Raw genomic sequence first — 19,368 nt, forward strand, 5'->3', positions numbered from 1 at the left:
AATACAAATTCACCATCTGAGATCATTCCCGAGCGGGCGGAGCTAATATGGTCAAGGCACCAATCGGGAACCCCTGGGAATAGTGCACAAAATGGCCGACACCTCCAGCCAACAAAATATTCCATACCCACGCTAATATCAATTATAAGGCTTATTTATCTATCACAATTGATCTATTATGATATAATGCAATATAATAATAGCATATAAACATAAAAAGTACACCTTAAAAAAAAATATATAGCATAATATGACGCCCCGAGGAAAAAATTTCTATCGATATTTCCCCTGAAGGTGAAGAGAGGGTCCGACCTCTCTCATCAGTGATGAGAGAAAACGGATTTACAATGGTTAACTGTAATAAACACTCGTAGGTCGCGCAAAAAGTGTAAAATAAAGCGAATTTTTCGGGGAAAAAAATTATTTCCCGGGCAGCTGGGGTGCCGCGCGCTTCGGCCTATATCTCGAAAGTAAGTTATTTACCTATTTATGGGCAATCCATCTTTATTTATGATTGAATTGACTTGATTTTCACAACAAACATAGGAGAATGATTGCTTTACAAGGTAGCGTTCATGTTTCTGAACTATCCAAAATATTTTTAGATTTATGTGGACAACAAGGCCGACATCTTCCAATATATCAAAAAAGTTATGAAACTTTATTTTTTTTTAGCATGAAGATAAGGTTTATTTTAGAATTCAAAACGACATTTGATGGAATTAGAGGTGTTCTATCAGCAGCAAGTGTCAAAACCACTTTTCCAAGTACCACTGAGTAGGACTCCCCTGCCAAATGTAATTTTTCGTAAATTTTGCATATTTCATTTCCTTTTTGGCCGATATGATTGAAACTTCAGCACAGGTTACTCGATATAACCTTCTAATAGTACATCAAAAATGAACGTAATCGGTTCATAAAAAAAATGTCGACAAAACACGGACCGCATCTGCCCTTAGGCCAAAAAGACAATAAATATTTTACATATGGTATATGTTTGTGAAGTCATTAAAAATACACAGAATAAAATTAATTCAATGAATGTGACACAGATGTACAGAATATGTAAGAAGATAAAAGCATGAAATGGTACATGACAGTACAAAGAATTAATTAATTGGGCTAAAGTTCAGTCAAATAAGTTATCAGGTTCATGAACATATTAATGAAAACAGGACATCTTGAGGATAGCTGTGCTCCTTCAGCTACAATTATGTATGTACTGTAATTACAATATGCAGTGGTGTGGTTGTCAGTATGGCTTCATCTCTAATATGACCAACAAGTATATCTCACATGGCATCACATGGAAAAGCCTTAATATAAAGATTTTTACCCTATTTATGATTTTCTAAATAAATATTTGTCCTACAGGTGCAGGGGGTACTGTGCATTATGGGCATGTAGACATTTAAATGTGTGTAATCATGTATGCTTAAATACTTTTCTATGAATGTATAATATGTAATTATCATATAGAGTGGAGTAACTACCCTCTGCTGATACGATGTATCCATTTTTATAGAAACAAAAATGAAGACTGCTGTTGCCATTATTTATTGTTAGGCATAATATGATAGCATTGTTATCCACCAGTGTATATGTATTATGTATGAAAAGGGGTTGTTGAGGTGGTTTGGTCATTTAGAGAGAATGGAACAAAGTACAATGACTTGGAGAGTGTATAAATCTGTAGGGGAAGGAAGGCGGGGTAGGGGTTGTCCTTGAAAAGGTTGGAGAGAGGGGATAAAGGAGGTTTTGTGGGCGAGGAGCTTGGATTTACAGCAAGCGTATGTAAGCGTGTTAGATAGGAGTGAATGGAAATGAATGGTTTTTGGGACCAGATGAGCTGTTGGAGTGTGAGCAGGGTAATATTTCGTGGAGGGATTCAGGGAAACCGGTTAGCTGGACTTGAGTCCTGGAAATGGGAAGTACAATGCCTGCACTTTAAATTAAGGAGGGATTTGGGATATTGGCAGTTTGGAGGTTGACTTTTAAACTGCCATATCTGAGTGCCTCTGCAAAGACAGTGATTATGTATGAGCAAGGTGAAAGTGTTGAATGATGAAAGTATTTTCTTTTTGGGTCACCCTTCCTCAGTGGGAGATGATCGATGTGTTAAAAAAATATATGTATATATACAGTGGGACCTTGAGTTATGAACTTAATTCGTTCCAGAAGGCTGTTTGAGTGCCGTTACTGAACAAATTTGTTCCCATGAGGAATAATGTAAATTAGATTAGTCCATTTCAGACCCCCAAAAGTACACTTAAAAAAGCACTTGCGAAAATACGCTTACATAATTGTTCAAGTTGGGAGCTGTTCGAAACTCGAGGTACCACTGTATTGTCATCCAAAATCCCCCCCCCCCTCTCCTATCTACAGTTAACATGTATTATAACATTCAGATACCTCATAAACCCCCTTCCCAGTACTCTCCTCAGTCTCCTATTCATAATTTCTCTTGCTCCCACTCTGGTATGGTGGGATATCTTCATATGAATTTCATTTCTCCTATGCATGGGTTAGGCTATCTTGAACAGTGGCAGTTCCCAAGTGATAGAGACTCCAGCTATGCCAGGACAAAACCTCATATCCTCATTGCCCTACTCAAGTCTTCCAGCTCAGGCTGATGGATTTCAACACTTTGTAATAGTCCCATCCTGCAGAATGAAATATGATGGGAAACACTGTTAGTTTGTATTCTGACTGTCACTATCATATGAGGTGCCGAGAAGAAAAACAATGAACCCACCAAATGTGCAAATAGCCTACAAACCATTGCAGTATAAAGAAAATTGAGTCTCCAAATCTCACTTTTGAGAGGATCACCTACAAACATTTTTAATATGTTTGTAACAAACCATACAGTTTTGATCAAATTGGTCCCATTTTAAAAGCTGATGAACATTTTTGCATAGAAAATGTAATTTTTTGCTCAGTGCTCACATATTGCTCACTGGCAAGCTCATCAGTTTACTTCTCAGTGCCTCATATAGAATAGAGCAGCAGAACACTGATGTATCTATTTTTGCTAAATAAAAAAAGTTTTGTGACTTCAAAATAACCTAGGCCATAACTCTTGAACCATAGATCAAACTGAGCTATGATTTACAGGTTTGAGTTCAGAGCATAAGATAACCAAATTTGAAGATATTTGGAGATGATAGGCACTGGTTGTCTTGTTCAGGAACTCCTCTAGACATCTGCCACTTTTTATGAAGAAATGTTTTCAGTATCCATGCTGCAATCATAATGTGGTTTTAAACTTATGACCTCATTTCAGTGGAGTGTGGCACTTCAAACCCATGGTCTGGAAGTCTTAAGATTGTCAGTCCAATGCTCTACCACTACATTACAGGGGGTTATTGAATTACTACATGTATTTATTACAAGTTTTCAGCACTTATGGCTTAATGTTTTCCCTTTTGTTTGCAAGAATTTCTTGTACGTAATTACCATATCTTCTCTTATCTGTTATAATTCTTATTTTTTCAATTCTGGAATTATTTTTGTTGCATGTCTATAAACTTTTTTATATTTTAATGTCAGTCACACTATCTTAATTGCAGGGGTTATATTTCTGGGGTAGATGAGTAATCTGTGAAAGTTGCTCTTGAAGACTGAAATTAATATAATTTTTTTTCAAGTAAATTACTGATTGAATAAGAAATTGTCTTACTTGTAATGATGAGAAAGATACAGGCAACGAGGCATAATATTTGAAAAAATAACATGCAGAAGTAAGATAAATATAGTGAAGATGGATGTAAATGTGTGCACTTTTCATTAACCCTTTTGGGGTTCGTGCCGTAGTTCTACACCGTGAACTCAGCTCATGCAGATAAGCTGTGAGTGGTGAATTTGGGCCTAGATATGAGAGAATGGGTTGATGCAGTAAGTGTGCACCATGTGAAAATAATACTGTCTCATGCAGTGCATAATGAGAAAAAAATGTGACTGTCTTTTTGGTTGAAAATAGCAACTTTGCAGTGAATTCTCAGATGGTTTTCTATGGATGTATTCTCAGTTTCTTGCTATCAATTGATAGAATGGAAGATATATTACAGAAATAGAAATTAGTTTCAGGACTAGAAGTAGCTTGAAATTGAGCTCAAGTTAGCAGAAATAATAAATTTTTGCTGGTATTCCAGAGTAAACAATTCGCATCATTTGTCCAATACATGTCCTACTGGTCAGTCTGATATGCATTCACGAATGCAATGACATTATTCATACAATTATTACAAGAGGTAGTAGGTTGGTAGACAGCAACCACCCAGGGAAATACTACCGTCCTGCCAGATGACTGTGAAACAGAAACCTGTAACTGTTTTGCATGATGGTAGGATTGCTGGTTTCTTTTTCTGTCTCATAAACACGCTAGATAACAGGGATATCTTGCTACTCCTACTTACACTTTAGTCACACTTCACAGACACGCACATGCATATATATATACATACATCTAGGTTTTTCTCCTTTTTCTAAATAGCTCTTGTTCTTCTTTATTTCTTCTATTGTCCATGGGGAAGTGGAAAAGAATCTTTCCTCCGTAAGCCATGCGTGTCGTATGAGGCGACTAAAATGCCGGGAGCAATGGGCTAGTAACCCCTTCTCCTGTAGACATTTACTAAAAAAGAGAAGAAGAAAAACTTTATAAAACTGGGATGCTTAAATGTGCGTGGATGTAGTGCGGATGACAAGAAACAGATGATTGCTGATGTTATGAATGAAAAGAAGTTGGATGTCCTGGCCCTAAGCGAAACAAAGCTGAAGGGGGTAGGGGAGTTTCAGTGGGGGGGAAATAAATGGGATTAAATCTGGAGTATCTGAGAGAGTTAGAGCAAAGGAAGGGGTAGCAGTAATGTTAAATGATCAGTTATGGAAGGAGAAAAGAGAATATGAATGTGTAAATTCAAGAATTATGTGGATTAAAGTAAAGGTTGGATGCGAAAAGTGGGTCATAATAAGCGTGTATGCACCTGGAGAAGAGAGGAATGTAGAGGAGGGAGAGAGATTTTGGGAGATGTTAAGTGAATGTATAGGAGCCTTTGAACCAAGTGAGAGAGTAATTGTGGTAGGGGACCTGAATGCTAAAGTAGGAGAAACTTTTAGAGAGGGTGTGGTAGGTAAGTTTGGGGTGCCAGGTGTAAATGATAATGGGAGCCCTTTGATTGAACTTTGTATAGAAAGGGGTTTAGTTATAGGTAATACATATTTTAAGAAAAAGAGGATAAATAAGTATACAAGATATGATGTAGGGCAAAATGACAGTAGTTTGTTGGATTATGTATTGGTAGATAAAAGACTGTTGAGTAGACTTCAGGATGTACATGTTTATAGAGGGGCCACAGATATATCAGATCACTTTCTAGTTGTAGGTACACTGAGAGTAAAAGGTAGATGGGATACAAGGAGAATAGAAGCATCAGGGAAGAGAGAGGTGAAGGTTTATAAACTAAAAGAGGAGGCAGTTAGGGTAAGATATAAACAGCTATTGGAGGATAGATGGGCTAATGAGAGCATAGGCAATGGGGTCGAAGAGGTATGGGGTAGGTTTAAAAATGTAGTGTTAGAGTGTTCAGCAAAAGTTTGTGGTTACAGGAAAGTGGGTGCGGGAGGGAAGAGGAGCGATTGGTGGAATGATGATGTAAAGAGAGTAGTAAGGGAGAAAAAGTTAGCATATGAGAAGTTTTTACAAAGTAGAAGTGATGCAAGGAGGGAAGAGTATATGGAGAAAAAGAGAGTGGTGAAGCAATGTAAAAAGAGAGCAAATGAGAGAGTGGGTGAGATGTTATCAACAAATTTTGTTGAAAATAAGAAAAAGTTTTGGAGTGAGATTAACAAGTTAAGAAAGCCTAGAGAACAAATGGATTTGTCAGTTAAAAATAGGAGAGGAGAGTTATTAAATGGAGAGTTAGAGGTATTGGGAAGATGGAGGGAATATTTTGAGGAATTGTTAAATGTTGATGAAGATAGGGAAGCTGTGATTTCGTGTATAGGACAAGGAGGAATAACATCTTGTAGGAGTGAGGAAGAGCCAGTTGTGAGTGGGGGGGAAGTTCGTGAGGCAGTAGGTAAAATGAAAGGGGGTAAGGCAGCCGGGATTGATGGGATAAAGATAGAAATGTTAAAAGAAGGTGGGGATATAGTTTTGGAGTGGTTGGTGCAATTATTTAATAAATACATGGAAGAGGGTAAGGTACCTAGGGATTGGCAGAGAGCATGCATAGTTCCTTTGCATAAAGGCAAAGGGGATAAAAGAGAGTGCAAAAATTATAGGGGGATAAGTCTGCTGAGTATACCTGGTAAAGTGTATGGTAGAGTTATTATTGAAAGAATTAAGAGTAAGACTGAGAATAGGATGGCAGATGAACAAGGAGGCTTTAGGAAAGGTAGGGGGTGTGTGGACCAGGTGTTTACAGTGAAACATATAAGTGAACAGTATTTAGATAAGGCTAAAGAGGTCTTTGTGGCATTTATGGATTTGGAAAAGGCATATGACAGGGTGGATAGGGGGGCAATGTGGCAGATGTTGCAAGTGTGTAGGAGGTAGGTTACTGAAAGCAGTGAAGATTTTTTACGAGGATAGTGAGGCTCAAGTTAGAGTATGTAGGGAAGAGGGAAATTATTTCCCAGTAAAAGTAGGCCTTAGACAAGGATGTGTGATGTCACCGTGGTTGTTTAATATATTTATAGATGGGGTTGTAAGAGAAGTAAATGCGAGGGTCTTGGCAAGAGGCGTGGAGTTAAAAGATAAAGAATCACACACAAAGTGGGAGTTGTCACAGCTGCTCTTTGCTGATGACACTGTGCTCTTGGGAGATTCTGAAGAGAAGTTGCAGAGATTGGTGGATGAATTTGGTAGGGTGTGCAAAAGAAGAAAATTAAAGGTGAATACAGGAAAGAGTAAGGTTATGAGGATAACAAAAAGATTAGGTGATGAAAGATTGAATATCAGATTGGAGGGAGAGAGTATGGAGGAGGTGAATGTTATTCAGATATTTGGGAGTGGACGTGTCAGCGGATGGGTCTGAAAGATGAGGTGAATCATAGAATTGATGAGGGGAAAAGAGTGAGTGGTGCACTTAGGAGTCTGTGGAGACAAAGAACTTTGTCCTTGGAGGCAAAGAGGGGAATGTATGAGAGTATAGTTTTACCAACGCTCTTATATGGGTGTGAAGCATGGGTGATGAATGTTGCAGCGAGGAGAAGGCTGGAGGCAGTGGAGATGTCATGTCTGAGGGCAATGTGTGGTGTGAATATAATGCAGAGAATTCGTAGTTTGGAAGTTAGGAGGAGGTGCGGGATTACCAAAACTGTTGTCCAGAGGGCTGAGGAAGGGTTGTTGAGGTGGTTCGGACATGTAGAGAGAATGGAGTGAAACAGAATGACTTCAAGAGTGTATCAGTCTGTAGTGGAAGGAAGGCGGGGTAGGGGTCGGCCTAGGAAAGGTTGGAGAGAGGGGGTAAAGGAGGTTTTGTGTGCGAGGGGCTTGGACTTCCAGCAGGCATGCGTGAGCGTGTTTGATAGGAGTGAATGGAGACAAATCGTTTTTAATACTTGGCGTGCTGTTTGAGTGTGAGCAAAGTAACATTTATGAAGGGGTTCAGGGAAACCGGCAGGCCGGACTTGAGTCCTGGAGATGGGAAGTACAGTGCCTGCACTCTGAAGGAAGGGTGTTAATGTTGCAGTTTAAAAACTGTAGTGTAAAGCACCCTTCTGGCAAGACAGTGATGGAGTGAATGATGGTGAAAGTTTTTCTTTTTCGGGCCACCCTGCCTTGGTGGGAATCGGCCAGTGTGATAATAAAAAAAAAATATTACAATATTTCATAACAGTAAATCCCTTATTTTTTGTGTGTGAATAAATATTCAAATGGAATTCATGTGTAAAGCCTGGGAACTAATGAACTAAGCCTGTAAGTAATGAAGAGAGGAAATGTTATTTTAGTGCAAGGAATGTCTGCAGTGTTTATTCTGGACCCTATTTTGATATTGACATATTTTGAAACTTGTGTGAAATAGTCCAAATTACTAATTTTTATCACTTTATTGGGTAGTTGAAATAGTTGTTTGGGTGGTTTCTTGTGCTCAATCAATAAAATGGAAGACATACTAGTGACATGGCTAAGAATGAATTTGGTCGACTGAAACAATGTAATTGGCCTAAAATAAGGTAATTGCTGATGCATAAATGTTGCTGACTGAAAAAATTTGCAAGTGTAATTTCATCAATTTTCCATCAGATTTTGTACTGTGTTTTATTACCTTCAGAAAATGATTCTCTGCAAGAAAGACATTCCTGGCACTAAAATAACATTTCCTCTGTTCATTAGTCACATCCCCAGGCCTCTCTTACATTTTTTTTTTGCTTTCTACTTTGAATTTTTGTTCTCACAAAAAAAAATAAGATTTACTGTTATGCAGACTACTGCATTAGTGTAGAAATGGTATAAATAATATCGGCGCACTTGTGAAAGAATATTAGACTCACCAGTTGACGTGTATTGGACGCTTAGCATGATGTTTCCCTTTGAACTTTGGTAAAAATCGAACATTTCTACTTTGAGCTCAATTTCAAGGTACTTTTCATTGTAAAACCAGTCAAAATCATCTCAATTTCTGTAATATGTATTTCATTCTATACAATGAGACCAGGAAAACTAGAATACAACAATAAATACCATACTAAAATATAGTGCAAAGTCTCTGTTTTAATCCAAAAACACGGTCAAAGTTTTTTTTTTTCGTTATGCACTGTGTGCTGCAGGATTTTTTTTATACTGCGCACACTGACCATATAGACCCATTCTTTCATATGTAGGCCTACCAGCTTTCTCTCACTAGATTTGAAGGCGCTAGAATTTATGCGTACTAGTACGTCATGGACACTGGTGCGTAAGCTGTACTAGTACGTCCGAAACCCTGAAAGGGTTAATGCCACTAGGACCAGCTTGAGAGTCACTGGACCCCTGTCGTACAACAAATCTGTCCATAGAGGTCTGTTTCTGGCATCTCTCTAAGATTTCCCTGAAGTGGGACAGGGTTTTGTCACTGAACATGTTGCAGATATGGCTTGTTTCAGTTTGGTCAGGGTGGTGTTTCTCTACAAAAACTTGCACCCTAGTCCACATTGCACACACCTCTTTAATCTCTATCATTTACTGCTACAGTACATTCATTACTTACCTTAAAATATTTGTAGTCCTAATGTAGGACAAGAGGTGAGTAATATTTATTTGTAGGAAGTCAATGTAGGTAGCTGTAGATGTTATTATTTATTTATTATCACACCGGCCGATTCCCACCAAGGCAGGGTGGCCCGAAAAAGAAAAACTTTCACCATCATTCACTCCATCACTGTCTTGCCAGAAGGGTGCTTTACACTACAGTTTTTAAACTGCAGCATTAACACCCCTCCTTCAGAGTGCAGGCACTGTACTTCCCATCTCCAGGACTCAAGTCCGGCCTGCCGGTTTCCCTGAATCCCTTCATAAATGTTACTTTGCTCACACTCCAACAGCACGTCAAGTATTAAAAACCATTTGTCTCCATTCACTCCTATCAAACACGCTCACGCATGCCTGCTGGAAGTCCAAGCCCCTCGCACACAAAACCTCCTTTACCCCCTCCCTCCAACCCTTCCTAGGCCGACCCCTACCCCGCCTTCCTTCCACTACAGACTGATACACTCTTGAAGTCATTCTGTTTCGCTCCATTCTCTCTACATGTCCGAACCACCTCAACAACCCTTCCTCAGCCCTCTGGACAACAGTTTTGGTAATCCCGCACCTCCTCCTAACTTCCAAACTACGAATTCTCTGCATTATATTCACACCACACATTGCCCTCAGACATGACATCTCCACTGCCTCCAGCCTTCTCCTCGCTGCAACATTCATCACCCACGCTTCACACCCATATAAGAGCGTTGGTAAAACTATACTCTCATACATTCCCCTCTTTGCCTCCAAGGACAAAGTTCTTTGTCTCCACAGACTCCTAAGTGCACCACTCACTCTTTTTCCCTCATCAATTCTATGATTCACCTCATCTTTCATAGACCCATCCGCTGACACGTCCACTCCCAAATATCTGAATACGTTCACCTCCTCCATACTCTCTCCCTCCAATCTGATATTCAATCTTTCATCACCTAATCTTTTTGTTATCCTCATAACCTTACTCTTTCCTGTATTCACCTTTAATTTTCTTCTTTTGCACACCCTACCAAATTCATCCACCAATCTCTGCAACTTCTCTTCAGAATCTCCCAAGAGCACAGTGTCATCAGCAAAGAGCAGCTGTGACAACTCCCACTTTGTGTGTGATTCTTTATCTTTTAACTCCACGCCTCTTGCCAAGACCCTCGCATTTACTTCTCTTACAACCCCATCTATAAATATATTAAACAACCACGGTGACATCACACATCCTTGTCTAAGGCCTACTTTTACTGGGAAAAAATTCCCCTCTTTCCTACATACTCTAACTTGAGCCTCACTATCCTCGTAAAAACTCTTCACTGCTTTCAGTAACCTACCTCCTACACCATACACTTGCAACATCTGCCACATTGCCCCCCTATCCACCCTGTCATACGCCTTTTCCAAATCCATAAATGCCACAAAGACCTCTTTAGCCTTATCTAAATACTGTTCACTTATATGTTTCACTGTAAACACCTGGTCCACACACCCCCTACCTTTCCTAAAGCCTACTTGTTCATCTGCTATCCTATTCTCCGTCTTACTCTTAATTCTTTCAATTATAACTCTACCATACACTTTACCAGGTACACTCAACAGACTTATCCCCCTATAATTTTTGCACTCTCTTTTATCCCCTTTGCCTTTATACAAAGGAACTATGCATGCTCTCTGCCAATCCCTAGGTACCTTACCCTCTTCCATACATTTATTAAATAATTGCACCAACCACTCCAAAACTATATCCCCACCTGCTTTTAACATTTCTATCTTTATCCCATCAATCCCGGCTGCCTTACCCCCTTTCATTTTACCTACTGCCTCACGAACTTCCCCCACACTCACAACTGACTCTTCCTCACTCCTACAAGATGTTATTCCTCCTTGCCCTATACACGAAATCACAGCTTCCCTATCTTCATCAACATTTAACAATTCCTCAAAATATTCCTTCCATCTTCCCAATACCTCTAACTCTCCATTTAATAACTCTCCTCTCCTATTTTTAACTGACAAATCCATTTGTTCTCTAGGCTTTCTTAACTTGTTAATCTCACTCCAAAACTTTTTCTTATTTTCAACAAAATTTGTTGATAACATCTCACCCACTCTCTCATTTGCTCTCTTTTTACATTGCTTCACCACTCTCTTAACTTCTCTCTTTTTCTCCATATACTCTTCCCTCCTTGCATCACTTCTACTTTGTAAAAACTTCTCATATGCTAACTTTTTCTCCCTTACTACTCTCTTTACATCATCATTCCACCAATCGCTCCTCTTCCCTCCTGCACCCACTTTCCTGTAACCACAAACTTCTGCTGAACACTCTAACACTACATTTTTAAACCTACCCCATACCTCTTCGACCCCATTGCCTATGCTCTCATTCGCCCATCTATCCTCCAATAGCTGTTTATATCTTACCCTAACTGCCTCCTCTTTTAGTTTATAAACCTTTACCTCTCTCTTCCCTGATGCTTCTATTCTCCTTGTATCCCATCTACCTTTTACTCTCAGTGTAGCTACAACTAGAAAGTGATCTGATATATCTGTGGCCCCTCTATAAACATGTACATCCTGAAGTCTACTCAACAGTCTTTTATCTACCAATACATAATCCAACAAACTACTGTCATTTCGCCCTACATCATATCGTGTATACTTATTTATCCTCTTTTTCTTAAAATATGTATTACCTATAACTAAACCCCTTTCTATACAAAGTTCAATCAAAGGGCTCCCATTATCATTTACACCTGGCACCCCAAACTTACCTACCACACCCTCTCTAAAAGTTTCTCCTACTTTAGCTGTATATGTAGGTACAGTATATGTATGTAGCCCCCCCCCCCCCCGAGCTACACTACACAGGTATATTATTACACTACACAGCCATATTATTACACTACACAGCCATATTATTACCATGTTCACTGAGTTTAACCCTTTGAGGGTTTTGGTCGTACTAGTACGTCTTACGCGTAGGGGTTTTTGACGTACAAGTACGCATAAATTCTAGCGGCCTCAAATCTAGTGGGAGAAAGCTGGTAGGCCTTCATATGAAAGAATGGGTCTATGTGGTCAGTGTGCACAGTCTAAAAAAAATCCTGCAGCACACAGTGCATAATGAGAAAAAAAAAACTTTGACCATTTTTTTGGAATAAATCAGCGACTTTGCAGTGTATTTTCGTATGGTATTTATTGTTGTATTCTAGTTTTCTTGGTCTCATTTTATAGAATGGAAGACATATTACAGAAATTGAGATGATTTTGACTGGTTTTACAATGAAAGGTGCCTTGAAATTGAGCTCAAAGTAGCAGAAATGTTCGATTTTTACCAAACTTCAAAAGTAAACAAATCGTGCCAAGCGTGCAATACACGTCAACTGGTGAGTCTAATATTCTTTCACAAGTGCACCAATAATATTTATACCATTTTTTACACTAATGCAGTAGTCTGCATAACAGTAAATCTTATATTTTTTGTGAGAATAAAAATTCAAAGTGGAAAGCAAAAGAATATAAGAGGGGCCTTGAGACGTGACTAATGACTAGAGGAAATGTCATTTTAGTGCCAGGAATGTCTTTCTTGTTTATTCTGGACCCTATTCGGAAATTGCCATCTTTTGAAATTTGTGTGAAATTGGCAAAATTGCTAAATTCTGACCACTGTACTGGATAGTTGAATTTCATAAATGGGTGGTTTCTTGCACCCATTCGATAGAAAAAATGGAGTTCTAGCGAAATATTCATGTTTTTTGTCGACTAGTACAGTGAAATTGGCCGAAAATAGGGCTCAAAGTGGGCAAAATCGCCGATGCGTAAACATCGCCGAGACCGCTAACTTTGCGAGAGCATAATTCCGTAAGTTTTCTATCAAATTTCAAACTTTTGGTGTCTTTATGATCGGGAAAAGATTCTCTATCTTTTCATGAGAGAAAATAATTGTTTTTTTTTTTTTTTTAAATTTGGCCGACCCTGAGAACGAGTTTCGGAGAGGGCCTGTCGACCCTCAAAGGGTTAATCATTTCTAACAACTACCTTTAGAAGCCATCATAAACAAAGGGAGAAATAATGAATAATTCGTGCCGAGAATTGTAAACAAACGCACATGAAGGGCGGTTACTGCACCAGTCACCAGATTCACAGTTTTCTCTAACACTGCATCAGAGAAAACATAATGTTTACTCTCCATCCGACTCTCCACTCGATAATATATAAACATTGCATGTTTATATGCTATTTTTCTATGCTACATGATATGTTATGTGTTTCTTATATAATTTTGAAGAAAATATCATAGATGGATTAATGAAAATGTCTATATTAACATAAAATAAGACATTTAATGTGTCAGAGTGATTATTAAATATACATCGCATATAATAAACATTGCATGTTTTTATGCTGTGTAACGTGTTTCTTATATAATTTTGAAGATGATGTAATAGATGGATTAGTGAAAATGTCTATATTAACATAAAATAAGACATTTAATGTACCAGTGATTATTATTAAATATACATTGCATATAAACATTGCATGTTTTTATATACTATGTAATGTGTTTCTTTGGGCCTATGGTTGCTCATTTTGCAGTTGCACTCAATCAATAACCACAAAAAAACAATGGATTACAGCAAAAGGTTTGGATGAATGAGAAGAAGCTTCCTCACTCGCCCAGAGAGACAGCCAAACTGACGCTCGAGCGGCTGGGGCCAGCGGACAAACGCATCCCAAACGGCCGATAACCGGGAGCCGAAAAACCGGCTAATCACCGAGTTGGCCGATAACCGGGGGTTCACTGTAGCTAAGAATTTGGTCGACCCAAATAATGTAATTGTCCTAAAATAGGAGTCAAAGTGAGCCAAATCGCCAATGCGTAAATATCGCTGACACAGTAAAATTTGCTATAGTATAATTTTGTCAATTTTCCATCAAATTTCGTACTTTGTTCCATTGCGTTCGTAAAAAGATTCTCTACCATTTCATAAGAAAAAAAATAAATTTTTTTTGAAAACTCTTGGACCCTCAAAGGGTTAAACCAAAAATGCAGAAAATGTACTGCCCTCATGCATTGCATAGTGGCAAGATTTTTTAATATGCTGCACACTTACCCCATAGACTCACTCTCTCATATCTAGACCAAAGTTTACTGCTCACAGCTTGAGTGAGCTGAGCTCATCTCTTAGATCTATGGCACTGACCTCAGAAGGGTTAAAAATAGGGATGGGGTGAATGATTGAACTATAGTATCTAGACAGAGTGCCTGCATTAGCTTAGTTTTGAATTGATTAACAATGTTGCAATTTTTATGTTGTTATGCCACGTCTTTGGTACTTTAATTTACTTAGAATTTCTGTAAATGTTCAGTTGAACACGAGGGATATCACAGGTCTGTGTGTTTCTGCCTATGTATTCTGTTAGTTTTCTTGAGATTGCCTGAGTTCAGCATTAGCATTACATTGCATTGTTTGAAAAGTGTAGATTGAACAGATTTAGGGATTTGAATATGGGCATAGTGTGTTGCCTAATGGTAGTTTGTCATTGTTCTGAGAGCTTGTTATAATTGGTTCGAGGTATGTTGTAGAAATGAATCCCTCGGGCAAGGATTCCATGAGCATTTTAGATGAGGGGGAAAAAGTACAGTATAAGGCATATGGGTTGTGCAACATAATAATGACTTTTGAAGAGTATCCCAGTTGTCTTAACAACTTTTGTTCATATTGGTTGGATTTGAGTATTAATTTCAGTTTGTCTTCTATTTCATCTATGAATTTTCTCTATTTTTTGTGCTACTTGAGCATTGCTTCTAATATCTAATTCTGGACATGGTTTGTTTCTGAAAGAATGCTTTTTTCAATATTGAGGGTGGTTTTGTGGGTAATCATCCATGTGTTGACTTCAAGTTCATTATTCATTGTTGTGTTTATTGGCATGGGACAAGGGACAAAACAAGCAAAAGTATTAAGATGATTTATCGGCTACAGTGACCACAACTTTTACCTTGCTCCTATGCTTTTTTTTTTTTTTTTAACTAAACTGGTATACTGCCGTATACCCCTCAAGGAAGGTGCATTGGTGCTGGTAAGGGATGTGATCCAAGGAATTGGAGCTGTTTTCCCTTTAATCAAACCTAATTGCCTCCCTCCCATTTTCCAGATCACTGTATAATCCATTTGGGTTTAGTATGTTCCCTAAAAATGTGATGATGATGATAATAATAATAATAATAATAATAATAATAATAATAATAATAAAGTACAGCCTCTCCTCACCTAGCGATTTACTTGTTTACCAATGACTCAGTTTTATGACTGGCTCTCTGACCAGTATGCATACCTAAATAATGTATATTAGAGCTGATTTCCTCTATTCTGTTTATTACAATACACAGCACATTAGTGTATAAACATTTAAAAATATACCAGAAATGTTATAAATGGTGCAAAGGTGACATTAAAACAGTATCAACGATGGTGACACAGACCCGCTACCATTATAGTATGCTCCTCACTTAGCGATGAATTCGTTTAACGACGTGGTCTTAGGAACAGAACTCCGTTATTAAGTGAGGAGAGGCTATAATAGTGTTTATAGTTCTGTTGTGTAGATTCCTCAATTATGGGTGGAGATCAAGAAAAATTGCACAAAATGCAATGGAGGAGGGTAATGTAAATATTGCATACATTGCATTGAATCCCAGCATAAAAAAATAGAATGCCTAATCCTCTCCTGAACTTACCAGAACATAGTGGTATAGATATTGTACCTCAAATGTAAGAAAGCTACTGTTGAGTACATTTGTAAGTTAAAAATTACTAGATTGCTCTCTAAGGGATAAACATGACATTGCTTGCTGCTAGCATAAATTGACTCATTGGTTTTAGGTCCGCATTACATTATGTAGTGATAGTATATGTAACAGGTAAAAGGAGAATCTAGAATGTTTTAAGTGGTTTATTCCAACAACCATCAAACATTACTGGTTCGTCAATGAATGGGAACTGGTTACTTTTATAATAAAATTTTCTTGGCTTTCATTTGTGTAAATGCACTCATCTTGTGATAATCAGGGGTGTGGAGGCTGCGGCGATGCTCAAAGTGGGCAGCAAGTTCTACACATTTGATGAGTTAAGCAGTCGTTTGGAGGAATTTCAAGAACTTGAACAAGTACAACTTTGGGTGCGCGATTCCAGGACTGTTGTTGCTGCTGCTAAGAGGGCGCGCCGCAAGTCCCTCAACCCAGCTCTTAAATATGCCGAGTTGACCTATTCATGTGTCTTCGGTGGGCGGAGACCCTCGGACCAAACTAAGGGTCACAATCAGTATGTATTTTTGCCCTTATCTTTTTTTTATGCCTTTTAAAGGTTAGATATTTATTGTCATTATTATTAGTGTGTGATTACTGATCAGGAATATCCTTTGTTACTTATATCTGAAGTACATGATGTGAAAACACTGTGGTCCTGGCACTGTTTTGAGGTTCATGGTTATTTAAAATGGGTTTATGGGATTATAAATTTCTTATGAAGAATGTTAAGGTTTCTAAGGTGTTCCTTTTCATCTGAAAAAATTGAACAGCACTAGAAGGAATAATGCAAGACTTTTTAAGCTGAAGAATCAGAATTATGGACATCCATAATTTTGATTCATAACATTTTTAAAATTATGACCTACTTAGTTTTTGTTAGATAATTAATTTTTGTTTGTCTGAGTTTGATGAATGGTTCTTATTCCGTATAGTACAGTACTATTTTTTTATTCAAAGTAAGATTCTTTGTTTCCTGTTCCTCATTCACTGATATTCTGTGGACTACTGACTTTTTTTTTACTAGTTCTTGGGGCTTGCCATCCGTGATAACTGCATAAGCATAAACATCAAATAAAAATTGAATATGTACATCTTAAAAGGTTAAACTGCATACAAGAAAGAAGTTAGCATGGATATTAATGAAATATGCTGATGGTTTAAAAGAATTGGCAGCAATAATTACGTATGTCTTTTATGATCAAATGCAGTGAAAAATCATAATTTATAAAATGCAAGACATTTCATGCAGAATAAAATGATAGAGTATGAAAAGTCAGTTTTTTAAGATATTGTACAAAATATTTCATAATATGAAAATAGGAGTAAGGAAAAAAAAAATTCGAAACATTTCATAAATAAAATGAGAGTAGGAATAAGTAAAGGAGAAAAATTCCAAATGGAAGGTACACCAGAAATAAAACTCCTGCTCAGTGAGTGGCTACAACAGACCTACAAGGCAGCCAGCCTTATGTAAACATAAACAGTTAGGCATTTGTATTATCCTTTGGCCCTCGTAGATCATTACCTTGTGTATTCTGCTTTCTTGCCTACCAATCCCCAGTACTTCTTAGTTCAATATTGTAGATTTATTCTTTTGTGCACTGTCCTCTCTGCATGCCCAAATATTCATAAAACATTATGCAAATTGCTATCCCACACTTCTCATATTTTATGTATTTTCTGCCAGTGTAGGTACATCTTCCTTACACTATTTACTTGTTTATTCTCTTTCTGAAGAATAATGTAATGTTGGGAATGTTATCACATACAACACAGAATTTTAAGCTGCACTTAGCTAAATTCCATGGTAGATAACTATCTAGGGAGGTAGTCCCATTCCGTTGTATACTGTAAGTTTGTTTTGTGCTCTGTATTGTTGGTCTCTTGTGCTTGTGTGAATGTGTGAGATGGTGGCTTTACTTTCCTGTGTTTTGTAATACTACTAATTTTTATAATATATTTCCTTTGCAATTTATGATGCTTGGTCTGAGATTAAGCTCCTAGCCCTATAATACTGGAATCATCAACAGATACTCTAAACTTCTGTGCATGTCTAATAAGAAATAAAGATTTTATTATCCTATTTAAAAGTACTGCACTCTGAAGGAGGGGTGTTAATGTTGCAGTTTAAAAACTGTAGTGTAAAGCACCCTTCTGGCAAGACAGTGATGGAGTGAATGATGGTGAAAGTTTTTCTTTTTCGGGCCACCCTGCCTTGGTGGGAATCGGCCAGTGTGATAATAAAAAAAAAAATTTAAAAGTTAAAAGGTGTGGTTAAAAACTAGGGAAATTATTTAAACGATGAAAAGTTTAGAGATGTTCGATCAGTTAGCCATAGAAAAATTCCCAGATATGAAGTCTTGTTAAAAAAAAAAATGTAGTCATTTACATGCTTTAAAAATATTGTTTGACTTAATATATTTTTAATTAACTAGTTTCCAATTGCTTTTATAAAATCTACATGATGCTAATGCTCTGCCTTGAAGGATTCTTTTTCAGTTTGGGGTATTGGTATTGGCCTATTAGGGTGTGAAATATTATCATTTAAATCAGGGTTCACAAAAACCATTGGTTAAAATAAAAACATTTTTTCCTGGTTTTAATGTTAATATGTTGGTGATGGTGAAAGTGGTGAATGATGATAAAAGCTTTTTCTTTCTGAATGATGAAACCTGTTTCTTTCTTTTGGGGTTTTTCTTTCTTTTTGGGTCACCCTGCCTTGGTGGGATATGGCCAATGTGTTAAAAAAAAATTGGTTTCAATAAGTCTTTACATAACCTTTAATATGCTTTTAAACATGAACATTACATTTTAGGATGATTTAGCAATCATTTGTTTTCTTTTCCATTTCAACAACCCACTGAATAGGCCAGATTTAGATAACACAGTGCATATATTAAAGAATGTTTTGTTTGGTTTAAAGCTTGGTTTATAACTATTGGTTTAAACTAGCCAACCCTGCTTCAGATAGTTGTTAAATTTGGGCATCAGATGCTTTACAGGTTGCAGCAATACCTAAGCTGAGTGTTCCATATATTCTTAAAATATTTGTCTTTAGTGGAAGCTTTATGCAGGTGACTGCTTTGGTGCCAGTGTTTTTGTCTTCTATATTTCAAGGCATCCACTTTAATCTCACAGCTGAATATTTTTGCTAGTGGAGTTTCATATATCTAATTGACTAGGCTGTTGATAGATTATCAACAATTCAATTTCTTATATCACAAAATAAATGTCATAAGCTTCATAAAATCATTAACATAACATTAGTTTTAATTTCTAGCTTGCTTAAATATAAGTAATATAGTTCTCATAGAAAATAATAAAGGTTTCACTAATGAAT

The 19,368-nt window shown here is 37.4% G+C and overlaps 1 protein-coding gene across 2 annotated transcripts in view; it reads left to right on the forward strand.

Annotated features, from left to right (window-relative positions):
* The window catches only part of LOC128688402 (uncharacterized), a 59,882-nt gene that overhangs the window by 17,381 nt on the left and 23,133 nt on the right, over positions 1-19,368 (forward strand). For both annotated transcript variants that reach the window (XM_053776258.1, XM_053776259.2), the window contains one exon: positions 16,291-16,542. In XM_053776258.1, coding sequence (XP_053632233.1) covers positions 16,310-16,542 — 233 coding nt within the window. In that variant the 5' untranslated portion in view covers positions 16,291-16,309. The remainder of the gene's footprint in view (positions 1-16,290; positions 16,543-19,368) is intronic.

The sequence above is a fragment of the Cherax quadricarinatus genome, chromosome 19 (assembly GCF_038502225.1).
Source record: "Cherax quadricarinatus isolate ZL_2023a chromosome 19, ASM3850222v1, whole genome shotgun sequence".
Lineage (NCBI taxonomy): Eukaryota > Metazoa > Arthropoda > Malacostraca > Decapoda > Parastacidae > Cherax > Cherax quadricarinatus.